The 18,598-nt window shown below is 35.0% G+C and overlaps 1 protein-coding gene across 1 annotated transcript; it reads left to right on the top strand.

Annotated features, from left to right (window-relative positions):
- The first annotated feature begins 12,275 nt into the window (after positions 1–12,275).
- LOC111802077 (transcription factor TGA9) lies at positions 12,276–16,535 on the top strand. The gene is made up of 12 exons (XM_023686322.2): positions 12,276–12,647; positions 12,732–12,826; positions 13,137–13,216; positions 13,320–13,565; positions 13,954–13,998; positions 14,090–14,149; positions 14,265–14,342; positions 14,430–14,481; positions 15,465–15,736; positions 15,830–16,051; positions 16,116–16,258; positions 16,337–16,535. The coding sequence occupies exons 1-12, from the start codon at positions 12,550–12,552 to the stop codon at positions 16,422–16,424; spliced, it is 1,479 nt and encodes a 492-aa protein (XP_023542090.2). The 5' UTR covers positions 12,276–12,549; the 3' UTR covers positions 16,425–16,535.
- Positions 16,536–18,598: the final 2,063 nt, after the last annotated feature.

Genomic DNA, 18,598 nt, shown 5'->3' with positions numbered 1-18,598 from the left:
ATTATGTTATAAAATCTCGTAATTAATTATTTAATTTTTATTAATAATTTTGATTATTTATTTGCAATTTTATATTATTCATTGTATAAAGAATTAAATTATTATTGTAACCTTGAACAATACATGGTTGACATATAAGAGAATCATGTTCGAGCGATAACCTAAAGGGTCTATTGTATATGGATAAGGTTCGAGCAATAATCTAATAACAAATTGGTACAACCCACTTTTTAATTGTTACAAATGATTTGATGCAAATCATTCCTGCAGAGACATATGAGTGACAGTATCTTATATAATGAGTTTAGATAAGACTGGACTATGAAATATTTAATCTCTCTAAACTTCTTCACAATATGATCATATGCGATCTTAATCCTCAGTGAGCTATGAACACTTTTCTGTAATTTTTTTTTTTTGATTTATATGGATGGAAATGTATTTGTAGTTAATTTAATATGCCTATCATTTTGAAGGACTTGACCAAACATGAAGTTGAAAACATAATTTAGTGTCCTAGAAATATGAGTTCGAGATTTAAACTGCCTAAATGCCTTAATAACCTAGTAAACCTCTACGACATCCAAGTAAATTTAAGAAAGCTTACGAGGCACTAGTAGCGTGAATGATATCAACAGAGCTCGATCGTCTCCTATTTTCTTCGGTACTTTAGCAGCACTAGTCAGTGACCTAAGTCAAACCAGTAGTGCTCTTATCAAGCAATAGGCATCTAGGAACTTGTACCATCAACTTGACTTAGGTCAAATAAGATTGAGCATCGTGGCGACTAGATGAGTTACGATTGTGAGTAGAGACGAGTTGAGAGTCTAGGTAATGATTTTAGAAACTCGTCCCGATAGAGAATGAGGGATTACATAAGTAGTTTAGTTCATGATGAGCACTACTAACATGTGTGGAAATGGTCAATGGTTCCCTAAACAAGCTCGCTATATTGTAAATTCACTCTAAGAGGGGGTGAGGCACTTCATGGGTAAACCGCATGCCTATCTCCTAGATGTTGACTATATGGTAATTCATGTGGAAGGGTTGCTAGTAAACCTACACAGATGTGTTCACATCCCGACACTATATTGTTTTTAAACTACACTACTTGTATGCGCAAGCTTACTAAGTATGAGAGCATAAACTTTAGTTTACTCTCGAGCTGAGATACGCCATCTAGTAGATTTACAACGCTAGAACCCGACGAACAACTCTTAGGCTCTGACAAGGTTTCTGACAAGTAGCTCTAGAATTAGGTCAAGACGTCCTAGAGCTTAGAGAAAAGTCCGTAAAAACTTACTTCATATTATGAGATTCTACAAGTAGACTGCTTACTAAGATTTTTATACTCACCCGATTCTACATTTTTTTCAAGTGTTCGCTAAATCCATTGGAAGTGAGAGGAGCTCTTCTATTTATAGACCAAGTGGTGTGGGCCTAGATTTAGTTCACTTTGGACCTAACCCATTAAGCTTGGGCTTTCATTAGTTTTTGATCTAACCCTTTGGGTTTGGACTTTGTTCGATGCTCATCTCAATTACGCTTTAGTATCTCCACAAACCAACACAAATCGTTCTAACATATTCGGTTCTTATTTATATACTATGGGATGAAAGTCCCACCTCGGCTAATTTAGGGAATGATCATGAGTTTATAATCAAATAATACTATCTCCATTGATATGAGGCCTTTTGGGGAGGCCCAAAGCTACCCTATGAGAGCTAATTTCATACCATTGTGGAGATCGATGATTTCTAACATGGTATCAGAGCCATGCCCTAAACTTAGCCATGACAATAGATTGACAAATCCTCGTATGTCAACAAACTATTGTGAGCTGACTAAAGTATTGAACAAAGGGTGTCATACTTTGTCGGAGAGGAGGTGTTGGTTTTCCTTATAATCAAGGTTTCTGAGCTATTCTACCTTCAGGATCCCTCTATTCATATGTGGTCTCGGTTCATTCATGTACCTCTCATTTACTCGAGTATCATATCTAATCACAATTACGCATTAGTGTGTCTACTTCTAACTTGAGAAACATATGAAAAGAAACACTACGCACTCACTTCACCCATTTGATGTCATAATACTTTCACCTCGAGTTTTCAAGGCGTTAATAGACTTGTTTACATCTTATTAAAGGTATTCCTAACTGTAAAGATAATTTGATAAGTCAATGATTTTTTCTACGGTTTTGTTGGAACAAACAATAATATAAGTAATTAAGACGAGTGACAATAATGTACAAGTCAATATGTCTACTTAGATTATTTGGACGAAATTCAATTTATTATAAACTAAATGTTCAAATACATTAGGTGAAGCTTCTAGGAAATTAGGTTTAGGTGGATGAAATTTCCCAAAGGAGAGTGAATTTTGTGTGTTAATCCAATGCTAAAATTTACTAATTCAAAGTTAATACAAACTTGAACTCGCATAAATTTTACGTTAGGTTACGAGTGTTCAAAAAATTCAATCAAGTCAACCCAACTCGTACAGATTGAGTTGGAGTATGAACTTATTTAAGTTAGGTTGAGTACAGATTGAGTTGGAGTACGAACTTATTTGGGTTAGGTTGAGTTCAAATAAATGAAAATTTTATGGAATTGTTAAACTCGTTCATGAGTTCTAGTGAGTTCTCTTAAAACTAGACTGAGTTAAACTGAACTAATCCAAATTTATTATTAATTTTTAAAAATATATGTTTATTTACTATACAATTATATATACCTACATTTAATTTACTTTTATTTAATTTCATAATTTATTATTATTACTTATTCTTCTAAATTTTAATTAAATATTTGAAAATAAATAAATATTGAACGACCCAAACAACCTAAACTAATAAATAATTATAGTTGGATTGGATTGGATTCATTGTTTATTAAAAGTTGTCCAAATTACATTGTTTAATAAAAGTTGTCCAAATAGAAAAAATTTACAACCCAATAATTAGATTGGGTCTTAAATATATCTCAACTTGACCCGACACAACTTGTGAGAATCCCACATTGGTTGGGGAGGAGAACGAAACACCAAGGGTGTGGAAACCTTTCCCTAGCAGATGCGTTTTAGAGCCTTGAGGGGAAGCCCAAAGATGACAATATCCGCTAGCGGTGGGTCTGAGCCGTTACAAATGGTATCAGAGACAGACACTTGACGATGTGCCAACAAGAAAACCCTTCCCCGAAGGGGGTAGACACAAGGGGGTGGATTTGGTAGAGGTACCACATCGATTGGAGAAAGGAACGAGTGCCAGCGAGGACGCTAGGCCCCCTAAACGTTTGATATATTAAAATATTTTCATTTGAATAGGTCGAATTAAGGTTCGGGAAAATTTTAAAATATCATACATAAAAGACATATTATTAAAAGTATATGAAGTATAAGTACAAAAAAATTTATAGGTACATCTTTATAGTTACCTAATCCATGATCATAATTTATATATTTTTTTTTAAATAAAAGAGGAAAATTAAAATATTCATAATCTTTTGTGGCCAATCATTTGTATCATAAAGCAATAACAGGTAAAAAGCATAGTAACCAACAAAGTAGTAGATGAATTAACATTTAAAATTTTCATAATTCTCTCCTCCTTTTAACTTTTTTCCCCTAAATATATTATTTAAGATATTGTTCTCGAGTATACAGATTTTTCAAAGTTTGTCGTGTCGTGAATCTATTTTGACTTGAAATACAGGTTGGTTGATTTCGGAACTTTTTCTTCGTTATGTTTATTTTTTCGGTTGTTTCTTTCTGTTTAGTCAACGAATATGAGTGCGTATAAATCCGTATGAGAGTAAATTGTAACTTTCGTTAGGATGTTTTGGACTTAAAACAACTACTAGTAAGTTTTAAGATGGTTGAGGCTTCATTCCGTTGCATCTCGTGTGGAAATAAGGGGGCACTTTACGGTTTACACTCCTTTCGAAAGAGTTAGAGTACGTTGGTTGCCGATGCTTTGCTTAAAGGGATATTGACCTTGACGTACCCTCATTGACATTATTTATATAGAGTTGAAAATTATTTTTACTTTCTTTGGCAAGATCGTTTGGTTCAAGGTTTTGTTTATGATGCCGGGAAAAAGAATGTCTCAAGAAAAAAAAAGTCTAGGAATAAGATCAAGGGGAGCAAAGTTGCTTCCGGACCCTCCTGCTGTCATTTCAGTGACTTATAGGGCTTCCCTCAGCTCAGTCTTTTTGGTTCTTGAGAATGGTCGCCACCTCTCCCAGGACCAGAATGATTATTCTTGCCCGATGGGTCTACATCCATCCCTGAATGTCGTTGGTTGTTGTTCACTTCCCTGTCATTCTTGTAACCGTCATCTGTAATCCGCGCAGGTGTGTCCGCATCCCCCTAAGTGGACGAGAAAGAAAGGAGATTTCTCGGAGCAACCCCCCAAGTTTTAAACTCAAGAGTCAACTTTCCCGTATGAGCATTCGATACATGTATCAGTCCGTGGAAGAGTGAAAAGGTCACTACTACTGAGGATCTACCCCCTAATCTTAGATAGGTCGTCTGAAGGTTCGTTTGAGAATCAAATATCTGTGTTTGGTGTTGAGGAGAAATGTTATCACAATTTTATATAAATAAGTAATTTTTGGTTGAATGTCTTAATTATTCATAACCATCTTACTACATTAATTAATTTTATATAATTAATTATTGTTAATTAGTTTATTTTTATTAAATCAAATTATTAAAATAATTTTAACTCGTTTATTTTTTATTCATTAATAAATATATCACAAACAATATGTCTTAAATATTAAGTTTCTTTCGAGTTTATTCAATAATCAACTTCATACAAACTAATATTTTCACGTATAATCTTAAATGTAAGATCTCACATTGGTTGGAGAGGAGAATAAAACATTTATTAGAAGGGTGTAGAAACCTTTCTCTACAAAACACGTTTTAAAAACCTTGAGGAAAAACCCGAAAGAGAAAGCTCAAAGAGGACAATATCTGCTAGCAGTGGGTTTCGAGAGTTACAAATAGTATCAGAGCCAGACACCGGGAGATGTGCCAGCAAGGATGATAGGCCCCAAAAAAGGGTGGATTAAGGGGTCCACATGGATTGGAGAAGGGCTCGAGTGCCAGCGAGAACGCTGGACCCCAACGGGGAGGTGAATTGTGAGATCCCACGTTGGTGGGAGAGGAGAATGAAACATTTTTTTTTATAAAAAGGGTGCAGAACCCTCTCCCTAGTAGATACATAAAGCCCAAAGAGAACAATATTTACTTAACTTAAATATTATTGTGCCGTGAGCTCTTGCTACTTAACAATTGTACTTCTAAGCTTAGTCAGTCTAGGTGTACAACTAGTTAGAATCCTCCAAACCAGCTAAGTTATGAACGTAGCCATAAATGACTTGCTAGAGATAGTTGATAATTTCCTAGAGTCTCATCATAGTAGCATTATAACACAATACAACTAGCTAGATTCCTCCAAACCAGCTAAGTTATGGGCGTAGCCATAAACGACTTGCTAGAGATAGTTGATAATTTCCTAGAGTCTCATCATAATAGCATTATAACACAAAGGAGCGACTTAATGCCCGTCAACTAAGATACACATGTGGGCTAGCCATAAATAAATCTCAATCATATCTAACGGCATTGGCAACCTTTTAGAGTCAAAACATAGTACATTATAACATATTGTGACATACATATAATCACAAATATGGAGTGACTCTGTACTTGTCGATGAAGATATATATGTGTGTTAGGCATGAATGACTCCTAGTCATACGTACGAGTGATTGGCAAACTTCTAGAATCTCAACATAATACATCATAACATGGGAAAACGACCCCATGTCACTCCCAACTAAAACACATATGTGGGCTAGTCATAAATGACTATCAATCACATTTAGGGGCGGTTGGTAACCCTTTAGAATCTTATCATAGTACTGTCATAATTATAGGCACCTACCTGTGGCGTAATAGGTAGAGAATAATAAGTTAGTACCATAAACCGTTCAACAATATAGCTAATCATATGTCAAGTTTTAATACCTCTTTCGTAGTCGTCATATAACTTAAGGCCTAAATGAAACTCTGAGCCCTATACAAAGTTCCACATATTATACTTTGAGTCACGACCTGTTTTCAAGGCTTTGAATCTTGGATCGTGAGAAACAAGATTTCGAATCTTGTATTTTGGGTCAGGAGGTGGTTCACCCATTTCTAGTGACGTGGATCTACTGGACAACGTATCTTAGCAGTGTGATACTAGGATGTTATCAACCTTCACTGTTCACTAAGACACATTTATTGAGAATCGACCCATGAGTCATCTTTTATGATCGGAACATCTTGGACATCCATCCATTCGAGTAATATTTAGGCATGAACTCTTCTTGTCCATGTCGAGATATTTTTGCATATCATTAAGAGTTTCAAGCATGTACTTTCTTGAGTTGCTCTAGTTGTTGCTTTGTACCTCGCTTTTGTAGTTGACAATAATATTATTGGTTATTTTTTCGCTCCACAAAAATTATACCCCAACCAAGCTTGAATACATACTGAGTAGTTGATCTTCGGGTATCATGGTCTCCTGTATAGTCAACATCATAGTATCTAATTAGCTTCCAATCTTCACTTCTTTTGTACAAAAGACCATAGTTGATTGTACCTTTGACATATCTCAAGATCCGTTGAGCCGTATCTAAATGAGGGTTTTTCAGACTTTGCATGTATCGACTCATGACTCTAACTGCATAAGAAATGTTAGGCCGAGTTAAAGTTTGATAAATAAGACTACCTACCAGTTGTTGATATATTATTTCATTGTTCCATTCTTTGCCTTCATGTGCACAAATTTTCGTATTTGACTCCGTCAATATTGAGACTTGCTTGTACTCCAGCATGTTGAACTTCTAACGCATATCTCTTGTATACTTTTGTTACATCTGTGCGATCAACTTCTAGGCTTAAGGAGTGTTAAGTTCTCATAGCTCTTTCATCTGAATGTGCATCGATATGTTTTCTCTTGTTTGATGAATTTCTCTTTCGTCGTCCCTGGTGATGATCAAATCGTCCACATAAACCAATACGATTGTCAATTTTCCTTCTCTTTCTTTAATGAACAAGCTTGAGTCTACATGTGCGACTGAATAATCACTTTGAGTAAGAAATTTAGCAATCTTATCATACCAAGCTCTTGGTGTTTACTTCAATCCATAAAAAGATTTTCTAAGCCAGCATACGTGATTAGGATTAGCTGCATTCTCAAACCCCTTTGGTTGGTTCATATAGATCTCCCCGTCTAACTCTCCGTGCAAGAAAGCATTCTTCACATTCATCTGTCATAGTTTCTAATCTTTACTTGTTGCAAGCGTTAGTAAAACCCGTACGGTAGTGATCTTCGCCACTGAACTAAACGTTTCATCATAGTCTTGTCCATATTGTTGAGAGAACCCTCAAGCTACAAGTCAAATCTGATATCTCTCTATTGATCCATCCGGTCGACGTTTTATTTTGTAGACCAACTTGCAAGAGATGAATTTGATATCTCTTAGTCTTGACACTAGCTCCCAGGTTTGATTTTGCTCTAGGGGAATAATTTCTTCCTCCATCACTTGTTGCTAAGCCGAGTTTTGGGATGCTTATTCATTCGTCTCTAGCTCTTTAACTCTATCTCTATCATATTGCATTGACATACTTAGAATTTGACTTTCGAACACCGAGTACACTTGGTTGAGTCAATTCTTGCTCACCAACATCATTGTTACTTGGTTCTTCAGGCACATCAATACTTGACTAAACTAGTGTAGTTTTCTCCCCCATCTTTTTTATTAAAATTTCTTCAATGTTATTCGAGTCTAGTAAGACTTTCTTCACCAAGGACTACCACAAAGACATTTCATCAAAACCTAAATCTCTCGAGGGGTAGACGATAGACTCATACAACTATTGGACTGTCATCATACGGTCTTGTGGAGCTTTCGTCTAATGTCCAATTGAGACCAAATTTAGTAAACTTTCATATTTCAACTCGAACCCCTGAATTTTAAGGTTATGGAACGGGGCCCTACCCGTCTCCATTTGAGCTTATCTTTAACACTCCCGACTACATCCTTACCTCTAATCTTGCATCTTCTTTATTTAAAACTTGTAGGGCCTTGAAGTATGATAATGAGCAATGAGTGAGGCTTTCCCTAATTCCTCGCACTAATGATTATGAGAAGCAAAGAATGTAAGGGAATTAAGGAACAAAAGGCAAGGGGTTGATGTTCATAGTTGGGGAATTAGGTGACCAAAAAATTAAATGAATTGAAGAATTTATTCAAATTTATTAAAAAAAACACCAAAATAAATACCAATTTTCTATTAATAGAAAGAGAATCTTAATGGGCATAATTATAAGCTAATGAGAAGGTATGGATGTTGACCCATCAACAAAACTAATAATAATAATAAATAAATAATTTTAATTATCCAAGTGGGGGTATTATTTATTTTTATTGCCTTTATTTATGTCTTTTTATTCTAACTAATTGTTGTTGAATTTGTATTTTTCTACCATTTTTTAATATATATTTCTCTTTCTCTTTAATTGTTATTTGCTATTGAAATTTATAAATCCCCAAATAGAAAAGTTATTTTTATTTTATGGTTTTTTTAAGTAGATTTTGAACTCGTAAATGATTGCATAAATAGTGTAACGACCCTAAATTTCTATGTATTTAGAGTCGCTATTAACGTCTCATGCTCATCTTAAATGCGGAATATAACTCTTAAATGTTCATCATAAATAGCGGAAGATTTAAAACTTAGAACATATCCAACTGCTAAAAAAACATTGTCGGTTAAATAATTTAAATAATGAAATGCAGACGTTCTATACTAACTTAAGACTAGGAAATTAAATATGCAACTACCCTATGCACGTGTCACCGTCTCCAAATTTCGATGTTGTCGTCAATCGTATATGGACGCCTTGCCTTTACTTGAAAAACAATATGGCACATGACGTGAGTATTTCGATAGTAAGTGACTCCATTATAGGGGTCATGTTAATGCAATCACACGCAATCATGATTTAGAGAGACTTATCTCTAACATTATAAGGGTGACCTTCAATCTCGGACAAATTGGATATGTTGTACTTTCCCTACACACGACTCATACGTGCGAGTGTGAATCCCTAGGGTGCTCGAACACCCCCTAAACCCTCTAGTCAAGCTAATTTGTAGCAACGTCTGGAGGTCAGCGGAACCCCATAGTGTCATGTGTCTCATGAGCACCCTCATCATCACACTGTGCACATTCACACTCATCATCATACTATGCGCGTTCGCACTCATCTAGGGGAAGTATATGCATGAGATCATTCTAAATCCATCATAATGTCTTTTCTAACCCAACCCCAATATATTTGATAATCATTTTGAGTTTTTAGTTTTTAAAAATGGTTATTTATTTACTTTTTTCAAGAATGTTTTTAAAATGGAAGTCAAGTTTTGTAAATTAAAAAATAGTTATTATTATTATTATTATTATTTTAAATTTGGTTAATAATTTATATAATTTTGTAGGAAAGATGAATACAAATAATTAATTAACTAATATTTTTGTTTATTATATCAAATTATTCTCAATAATTGTAGCATTATCTTTTATTATTATAAACCACCCACCATTTAAAATTTATTTTAAATGTTGACTTTGAAATTAAAATAAAAGTAAATTATTTATTAACATTTAGAATTATAAAACACCTTTAATTTTTCCTTATAAATATCATAATTTAATAATTAAACTAGGGTTATTTTGGTAAAAAAAAAATTGTTACCATCTTATTGAATCAAATTGATTTTAAATTTTATTAAAAAAAAGAAATTGCTTTATTTATTTATTTATTTATTTTTAGGTCCTCTCATAATCTTCTCTTTTTGCATCCCTTTCCATCCCCAATAGACCAAGCCAAAGGCTGTCATTGGAAGCAATGACTTTCTTTTATGATATTAAAAAAATTAATTTTTTTTTTTAAAAAAGGTCATACCTTTGCCCTAAAGGCCAACACTATCTTTCTCCAAAGCTCATCCTTCTTTAAACCTTTGTCGTCCTACGTCACTATCAAATTCCTTTGATTTTCCGATCGAGAATGTCAAAATTTTCTCTCATTTTTATCTGATGCGACGGAATTTTATCTTTTTTCGTCTAATATAATTTTCATTTCTTTGTTTCTGTTGTTGTCAGATCTCACATCAGTTAGAGAAAAGAATGAAACATTTCTTATAACGATTTGAAAATCTTTCTCTAACCAACGTGTTTTGAAACCTCGAGAGTAAACCTTTGAAGGGAAAAAATCAAAGAAGACAATATCTGCTAGCGGTGAGTTTGAGTTGTTACAAATGGAATTAGAGTCAGACACCGAACAGTGTGCATTCGTTATAAACGTGTGAAAACTTCTCCCTGAAATCCCTGAAGTCAAAGTCCAGGGAGGATAATATCGTAAAAAAATAAAATTTACATGGTTTTACATTTACTTTTTATAAGATAATGTTGGTAAGAATCGAAAGCATGATTTAACTTGTTGACAAAACTCGTACCTGAGTTTAATAATTTTCACCAACATGGCTATTATTCTCCTACTCACCTAGATCAAGAAATCGCTATCTCACGTTCTAGCTATCACTTTCGATTGGGTTAGGTAACACTAAAATTTCTTCGAAATTTTAAGATGATAGTCGCGTTTTAGTTGAAATTGAGTGTCGTCTGTCGCCGTTTGTCATAAACCACTATCCCATGCCATAAATTTACGAGTAATCGAGATTTGAATGATCGATGAGTTCTCGAGAAAGCCTAAACTCTCTCTAAGGCAACACAAAGGCTCATCTAATTTTTTTTTTTTTTTTTTTTTTTTTTTTTTTTTTTTTTTAAGAATTTGTTGAAAGATAATTAAATATTGTATTTATCCTTTTACTTTTTTGCCCTTTTTCCCCGCAAAATTGTCCAATAAAACAACTCAGGCGGTTAGATGAGAGAGATAAGTGGAGTTGGAGTTGGAGTCAGTGATTCTAGTGGGTTCCTCCAAGTGTCCCAACAATTTTTTTTTTTTTTTTTTTTTTTTTTCATTTTTGTTTATTTCTTTTTTATCAAATTATTATTTTTGTCCTTACTTCTTTTCCTTTTTTATTTCAATTTCATCTCTTCCATCTCCTACAATATTTTATATAATATATATATATATATACATACGCCCTCCAAAAAGTAACGGAAGCGTGCAAAGGTTTCTTCGGGCCAAACGGAGATTGACCCTTGAGTGTAAAGGCAAAAAGGAGCTTGACTGCAAGACCCACCCGTCGAGTAGGGACGAAAGTCGACCTTAGTAATCCGACAGTGCCAAGTAGAAGGGTCGTCGCTCAAGGGATAAAAGTTACTCTAAGGATAACAAGTTGATCTTTTCCAAGAGCTCACATCGACGAGAAGGTTTGACACCTCAATATCAACTCTTCGTTATCTGGAGCTGTAGTATATTATATATATATATATATATATATATATATATATATATATTAGTATCTCTAACGAAAATAATTTTAGGCGGAAGTAAATAATTCATGAGGATCATGAGAAGATTGAACTGACATGGGTAAGCTCCCTGTTTTTTAATTTTTTTTTTTCTAAAATTAAATAAAATTTTTGCAACGGGATAAGAAAGGTTGAAATAATCAACGAACCTAAGAGATAGATTCAGAATCTGAGGAAGCAACTGATCCGAGTTACTAGTCTTCTAAAGTACTTTAAGTCTATTGAAATTTGAGTTACAGGTGTACACGAGTTCGATCAGATTGTGTTAAAAATTATTTTTAAACTAACTCAAAATTCTAGAGATTGGTGACTCAAACAATCTGAATATAGTTTATGACCTGACCCAACTACACATCATTAAGAACGGTTGAATTTCCATAGGTTGGATTGGAACTTTGAATCGATAGCAAGATATGTCAACTTACCGACCGACCCGAATTTCCGATTTTTTAAAAAACTTTACATAAATACCCTTAATTAACAAAAATAAAATATTCTTAATCTTTACAATAATCTTAAGAGTAGGTGCATGCAACCTACAGACCCGAATTTCCGTAGGTTGGATTGTAACTTTGAGCCGATAACAAAATATGTCAACTTACAAACTGACCCGAATTTTCAATTTTTAAAAAATTTACCAGAATACCCTTAATTAAAAAAAAAAAAAAAAAAAAAAAATTGTTGGGATGTATGTTATTGTCAAAGGCAGGAGGAGCAGAGGCAGAATAGTGGCTGAAACAGGTCGGCTGGGGAAACTTTTTTGTGCGCCTCGGAATGAGTTTCAACGATAATCTCCTTCCCCCTTACGGATAGGAAGACAAACACACACAATTCTGATAATAATAAAGCGAGATTTCTTCATGGAGAAGCACACCAATAATACAGTCTCCCAATTCCTCCATTAAAACAGAGTTCTTTCCCTCTCCTCAACCCTCCTCTGTTTCTATTCAACCTTCAACAATGGCCTAACCATCTCCGCCGCCGCCGATGGCCACTCCGCCGCTCCACGCCACCGCCTTATCTAACTCTTCCCCTTACTCAAATCTCTACGGAATCCACCACAACCCTTCCCCTCCTCCTTTTCTGTAAGTTTCTAAACTCTCCTCTGTTTTTTAAAAACCCTCCTCTGTTTTTTCAACATATGTGTCTTTTTTGTTCTTGTTTTCAAGGAATCAAGAACACCCAGCTTTTGATTTTGGAGAGCTTGAAGAAGCCATCGTTTTGCAAGGAGTTAAGCTCGGAAATGATGAACACAAATCGCCACGTATGTTTCTTTTTTCTTTTTCTTTTTCTTTTAATCTCTGAAACTTTACTGAAGAGAGAGAAAGTTAGAGAGAGAAGTTAAAGCTACCATTTTTAAAGGAAAAATGGTTTCAAAGATCAATAGAGTTGAATTGCATGAGGCTACAAACAGAGTAAATTTCTGACCCTTTTCAGTTTCATCTCTGTACTAACTCCATAACTGCTCAAAAGTTGGATTAGGTTCCTTTCAGAGAGAGAGAGAGAGAAAAAACAGAGCATAAAAAAACAGAGGATTTTCTCTGATACCTTCTTTTTGTGTGATTTCATTGCAGATTTTGTTTCAGGGAGGCCTGCTGCTACTCTTGAAATGTTCCCTTCTTGGCCAATAAGGTTTCAACAAACCCCAACAATGGTACGTACCCCTTCTCATTTCCCAATAAAATCGACTCTGTTTTCAACTTTTCTTCAAGAACAAGCCTCTGTTTTTGGGTTTTGATCATTAATTTGAATGTTAGGGAGAAGGTTCAAAGTCAGAGAGCACTGATTCAGGTTCAGCGAACATAAACAACGCGCTCACAAGCAAAACAGAGTTGGAAATGGAATCTGATTCGCCGATTAGCAGAAGGCTCTGTTCTTCAGCTCAAGGATTTGACCAAGTTCTTCATCATCATCATCATCATCATCTTCAAACAGAGCTTGAAGATGATGCCTTGAGAATAGAACCATCATCGCACCATAATCAATCCCCTGTGGAAGGAAAGGTTCGGTTTTCTCTCACTTGAATTAATACATCTTTTTTTTTTCTCTGATCCCAAGAATCAAAATCAAAAAATGGGCAGAGTTTCTCTGAATTCTGGCGGATTTTCTGAGGGTTGTTTGATTTTAGAGAGAGAATATTTATTACCATTGATTTGGCATCATAAAATCACCAAAAAAACTCTTCTCATTCTTCAAAAAACCATAAAATAATGGAAGAAAACATCCAAATTCAAGAACAATCTCATGATCGAACTTCCATTTTCCCTACAAACTCTGTCAGATATCAAATTTTCAATCCATTTTCATGTTCTTGTTTGAATCTTTCATTGTTTTGCAAAAATGGGTGTGATTCTTTCATAACAATATTGCTTGTTCTTCAACTGTTTACAGAGAAAAGGAGGTGGTTCAACATCAGAGAGGCAGCTTGATCCAAAGGTTTCATTTTTCTTTTAAACTTGTTTCAATTTTGAGCTTCTTTTTCTTCTTTGAGTTCTTAAAATTTGAGGGGAAAAACTCTGTTCTTTAGACACTGAGACGTTTGGCTCAAAACAGAGAAGCTGCAAGAAAGAGCCGTCTGAGGAAGAAGGTATGAACAATGAGCCATTTCTTTTCATACCCAGAAGTTATCTTCGAAAAATTTAGAAACCCATGAAAGAATTTAAGATACCCACTTGGAAATTTCTCATATTTGTTGCCCACAGGCTTATATTCAGCAACTAGAGTCCAGTAGAATGAAGCTCTCTCAGCTTGAACAAGACCTCCATAGAGCACGTTCTCAGGTTTGAAGTAGTTTTAATGTTGTTTTCCTAAAAGAATTCAATATCTTGAATTATGTTAGTGATTTTGGAATGGTTTGTGTTAAATAGGGATTGTTTCTAGGAGCTTGTGGTGGCGTTATGGGTGGCAATATCAGCTCCGGTGAGTTTCTTCTTCTAAACATGTGTGTTGTGTTCGAGTCGTGATTCTTAACATGGTATTAGAGTCATGCCCTTAACTTAGTCATGTCAATAGAATCCTCGAATGTCGAACAAAGAAGTTGGTGAGACTCGAATGTGTAATCGAAAGTGACTAAATAAGAGGTGTACCTTGTTTGATGGCTCTAGAGAAGGAGTCGAGCCTCAATTAAGGAGAGGCTATTCGAGAGTTCCATAGGTCTCAAGGAAGGCTCTATGGTGTACTTTGTTCAAGGAGAGGATTGTTACTTAGGAGTCCCACATCGACTAATTAAGGGGTTAATCATGGATTTATAAATAAGGAATACTATTTACGAGGCCTCTCAGGAAACCAAAAGTATTGATGAGGCCTTTTGGAGAAACAAAAAACCAAGCTATGAGAGCTTACGCTTAAAGTGAATAATATCATACCATTATGGAGAGTCGTGGTTTCTAACAATAGCAAAACCATGAGAGCTTATGCTCAATGTGGATAATATCGTGAGAGTCGTGGTTTCTAACAAAACAAAGCCATGAGAGCTTATGCTCAAAGTGGATAATATCGTACCATTAGTGGATAGAGAGTCGTGGTTTCTAACAAAAACAAACCCATAAGAGCTTATGTTTAAAGTGGGTAATATCATACCATTGTGGGCCGTCGTGGTTTCTAACAAAACAAAGTCACGAGAGCTTATACCCAAAGTGGATAATATCATACCACTGCAGAGGGTCGGTGATTCTTATCTATATATATATACAAATAAAAGGGTAATAGGTGGGTTGGAAGGGCATTTTCTTATGGGAATGGGATTTTTATATTTGGAACAAGACAAATTGGTACCAATCAAGACAATGTGGCTAATGGTTCCTTTAAAATCTTGCTTTCTTCAAATGATTTGTTTTAAATTAATAAAAAAGTCTTCAAATTTTTTATTATGTTTATGAGTTATTCTTTTCATATTTTGTTAGGAGCTGCAATATTTGACATGGAGTATGCACGTTGGCTAGACGACGACCACCGTCTAATGGCAGAGCTGCGGGCGGCGCTGCATGGGTATCTCCCGGACGGCGACCTCCAAGCAATAGTAGACAATTACATCTCCCACTACGACGAAATCTTTCACCTGAAAAGTGTGGCGGCGAAATCCGACGTGTTTCATTTGATAACCGGAATGTGGATGACTCCGGCGGAGCGTTGCTTCCTGTGGATCGGCGGATTCCGACCATCTAAGCTGATAGAGGTATCTGAAACATCAAATCATTTGTGGGTTTGTTTTTTTTAAGGTTTTTAGTGACAAAAAATGATTACTTTTTTGTTGTGTTGAAAAAAACAGATGCTAATTCCACAATTAGAAACATTAACAGATCAGCAAGCTGTGGAAATCTGTAGTTTACAAAGATCTTCACAAGAAACAGAGGATGCTCTGTATCAAGGGCTCGAACAGCTCCAACATTCTCTCATACGTGCCATCGCCGGTACCGCCGTCGTCGACGGTATCAACCATATGGCTGCCGCCGCAGGCCAACTCTCCAATCTCGAAGGCTTCATCCGTCAGGTCACACCCTTCTTCACCTCGAATTATTCAAAGTCTTCCTCTTCCTAACTTTTATGTATGACAGGCTGATATGTTGAGACAACAAACGCTTCATCAAGTACGTCGAATTCTGACAATTCGACAAGCCGCACGATGTTTCGTCGTGATTGGAGAATACTACGAAAGACTTCGAGCTCTTAGTTCCTTGTGGGTCTCCCGACCCAGAGAGTAAGACTAATATAACATCATTCATCTTTTTATAACTACGTACGTCTTATTCATTGAAACATGCACTATGTTGAACAGGAATTGCATGAACGAGGAGAACTCGTGCCAAACAACTACCGAGCTACAAATGATTCAGAATTCGCACCACCATTTCCCGAACTTTTGATGAAATATTATAAAGCCTAAGCTTTTGTTAGATTAGGCACTAAAATGATCCATTTGGTTGGGTTGCTATCATATATTTCATCATGAATTAGAAGAAAAACAACTTTTAATATCTCTATCTTCTTCATCCAATGGGGAAAAAAGTAAGTTCTTAAAAAGGGTTATACTGTTCTTCATGCTTTTAAAAGCTGCATTTCTCGTTTCTATTTTCATGCATGCAATTCTTTTATTGGTCCTTTTGAATGGCCCTTTGGGTCACTTGGAAAGCTGAACAAAATATCCAAACTTCTCTATCAATCATGTGATAATGTTTTTAAATGATCTATTTTGTACCGGGTTTGGTTTTTATAGGTTCGAGTTCCTATAGTTAGTGTTCGTGATATATTGTCTGTTGGGTTGGATATGACCCACGATCAAAATATACTGAAGTAAACGACCAAGCAAAAAGAATAACTTTGAATAGAAAAACTTATTAGCACCATGCTTTTCAATTCTTTTGTTGTGAATAAAGCATATATTTGACGAGTATTTAACGTATAATGAGTATTTATAGTAGAGAAAACAACGAACTTTCTCTTCAAGTTAAAATTACTTACTATTATCTTAAATAAATCACTAATTATTTCTTAAACTTTCTTCAACAACAATTTCTTTCTTCCTAATAGCTTGACTTTGATTGAGATTCTTCGCTTCAAACAATTCCAGGATGTCTGTAAAGCTTAACCCTTGTTACGGTCTTGGTGAGAATATTTGCATGTTGCTATGTTACGGTCTTCAAACAGGTCCCTGATCAACTCCATATTTTTCATAAGAAATTAAGGACATGACTCTGATATCATAACACTCTGGAGCTCTTAAACAAAATACATCATTTGTTCTATACTTGAAGATTCTATTGACACGGTTAAGTTAAGAGCATGACTTTAATACCATATTATGAGTCACGAACTTCAATAGCATGATACAATCTTATGAACCATGAACCTCAATAGTATGAGTATGATACAATGTTATGAACCACAAACCCCAATAATATAATATTGTCCATTTTGAACATAAGCTCTCGTCACTTTACTTCTAATTGGTCTAAAAGATCTCGTATCAATAGAAATGTATTCCTTACTTACAAATCTATGTCATTCTCTTAATTAGCAACCAGCGAACAAATTTAAGACCATAATTACAAGTAAAATAGTCATGAATATAAAACTCATGCATAAGGAAAGCATGTTTAGTTTATCCAATAACAACCCCAATTTCAACCTATGCCTAACTCGACTTCAGTTAGCATCCCAAGCCCCTGCAACCGAGATTCTATTGACATGGCTAATAATTTTGGTAAATCTTTAAATCGGTTGCAATTAGAATATTAGAGTAGTATTTAATTCTAAGGGATTTTTGTTGTTAAGGTTGGAATCATGTTTAGGATTGGATTTAATTTGCTGTTAATCAAAAGAGGAAACATACTTCATGTTGGAAAAAACATGAACAAGGTAAGAGACCGACATTCCTATTGAAACTTAAATGTTTTATTTTTTTAAAAGGGTTGAATATGTTTGCTATTGCATGGCTGTGTTGTGTGATACGATGTATGTTAACTATAAAAATAAACATTTTAAGACTTATTGCATGCATAATTATGATTAAGAATATGTCTGATGTGATTTGTACGATATAATGTATGGTTGCTCGTGAAAATAAATGTCTTGGGACTTAATTCATGCATGTTATGTTTGATGATTAAGAAGGTTGTGGTAAGAGTTATACGTTGTGTGTTTCGAGTAACCAACCACTAATGGTCACTCTGTGGGGTGATTGCAGAAAATGGTTATCAAGGTAAGGGTTACACGTTGTGTGTTTCGAGTAACCAATCATTGATAATCATTTTAAAGGTAAGGATGAATGTTAATTTCATGTGGTAAGGGTTAGACGCTGTGCGTATCGAATAACTAGCCACTAATGGTCACTCTACGGGATGATTACAGAAAATGGTTATCAAAATAAGGGTTACACGCTGTGTGTTTCAGGTAACCAGCCGTTGATAATCATTTTAAAGAGTAAAGGTGGATGTTGATTTTCATGTGGTAAAAATTACCAGCGGTGTGTTTTGGGTAATTCACAACAAAGGTCCCTCAATTTTGTTTGATTGTCATATGATAGTTTATGTATTTGACC

Source organism: Cucurbita pepo, chromosome 9 (genome assembly GCF_057944985.1).
Source record: "Cucurbita pepo subsp. pepo isolate OVF chromosome 9, ASM5794498v1, whole genome shotgun sequence".
NCBI lineage: Eukaryota > Viridiplantae > Streptophyta > Magnoliopsida > Cucurbitales > Cucurbitaceae > Cucurbita > Cucurbita pepo.
The sequence above is the reverse complement of the archived record's forward strand: the minus strand, read 5'-3'. Positions and strand labels throughout refer to the sequence as shown.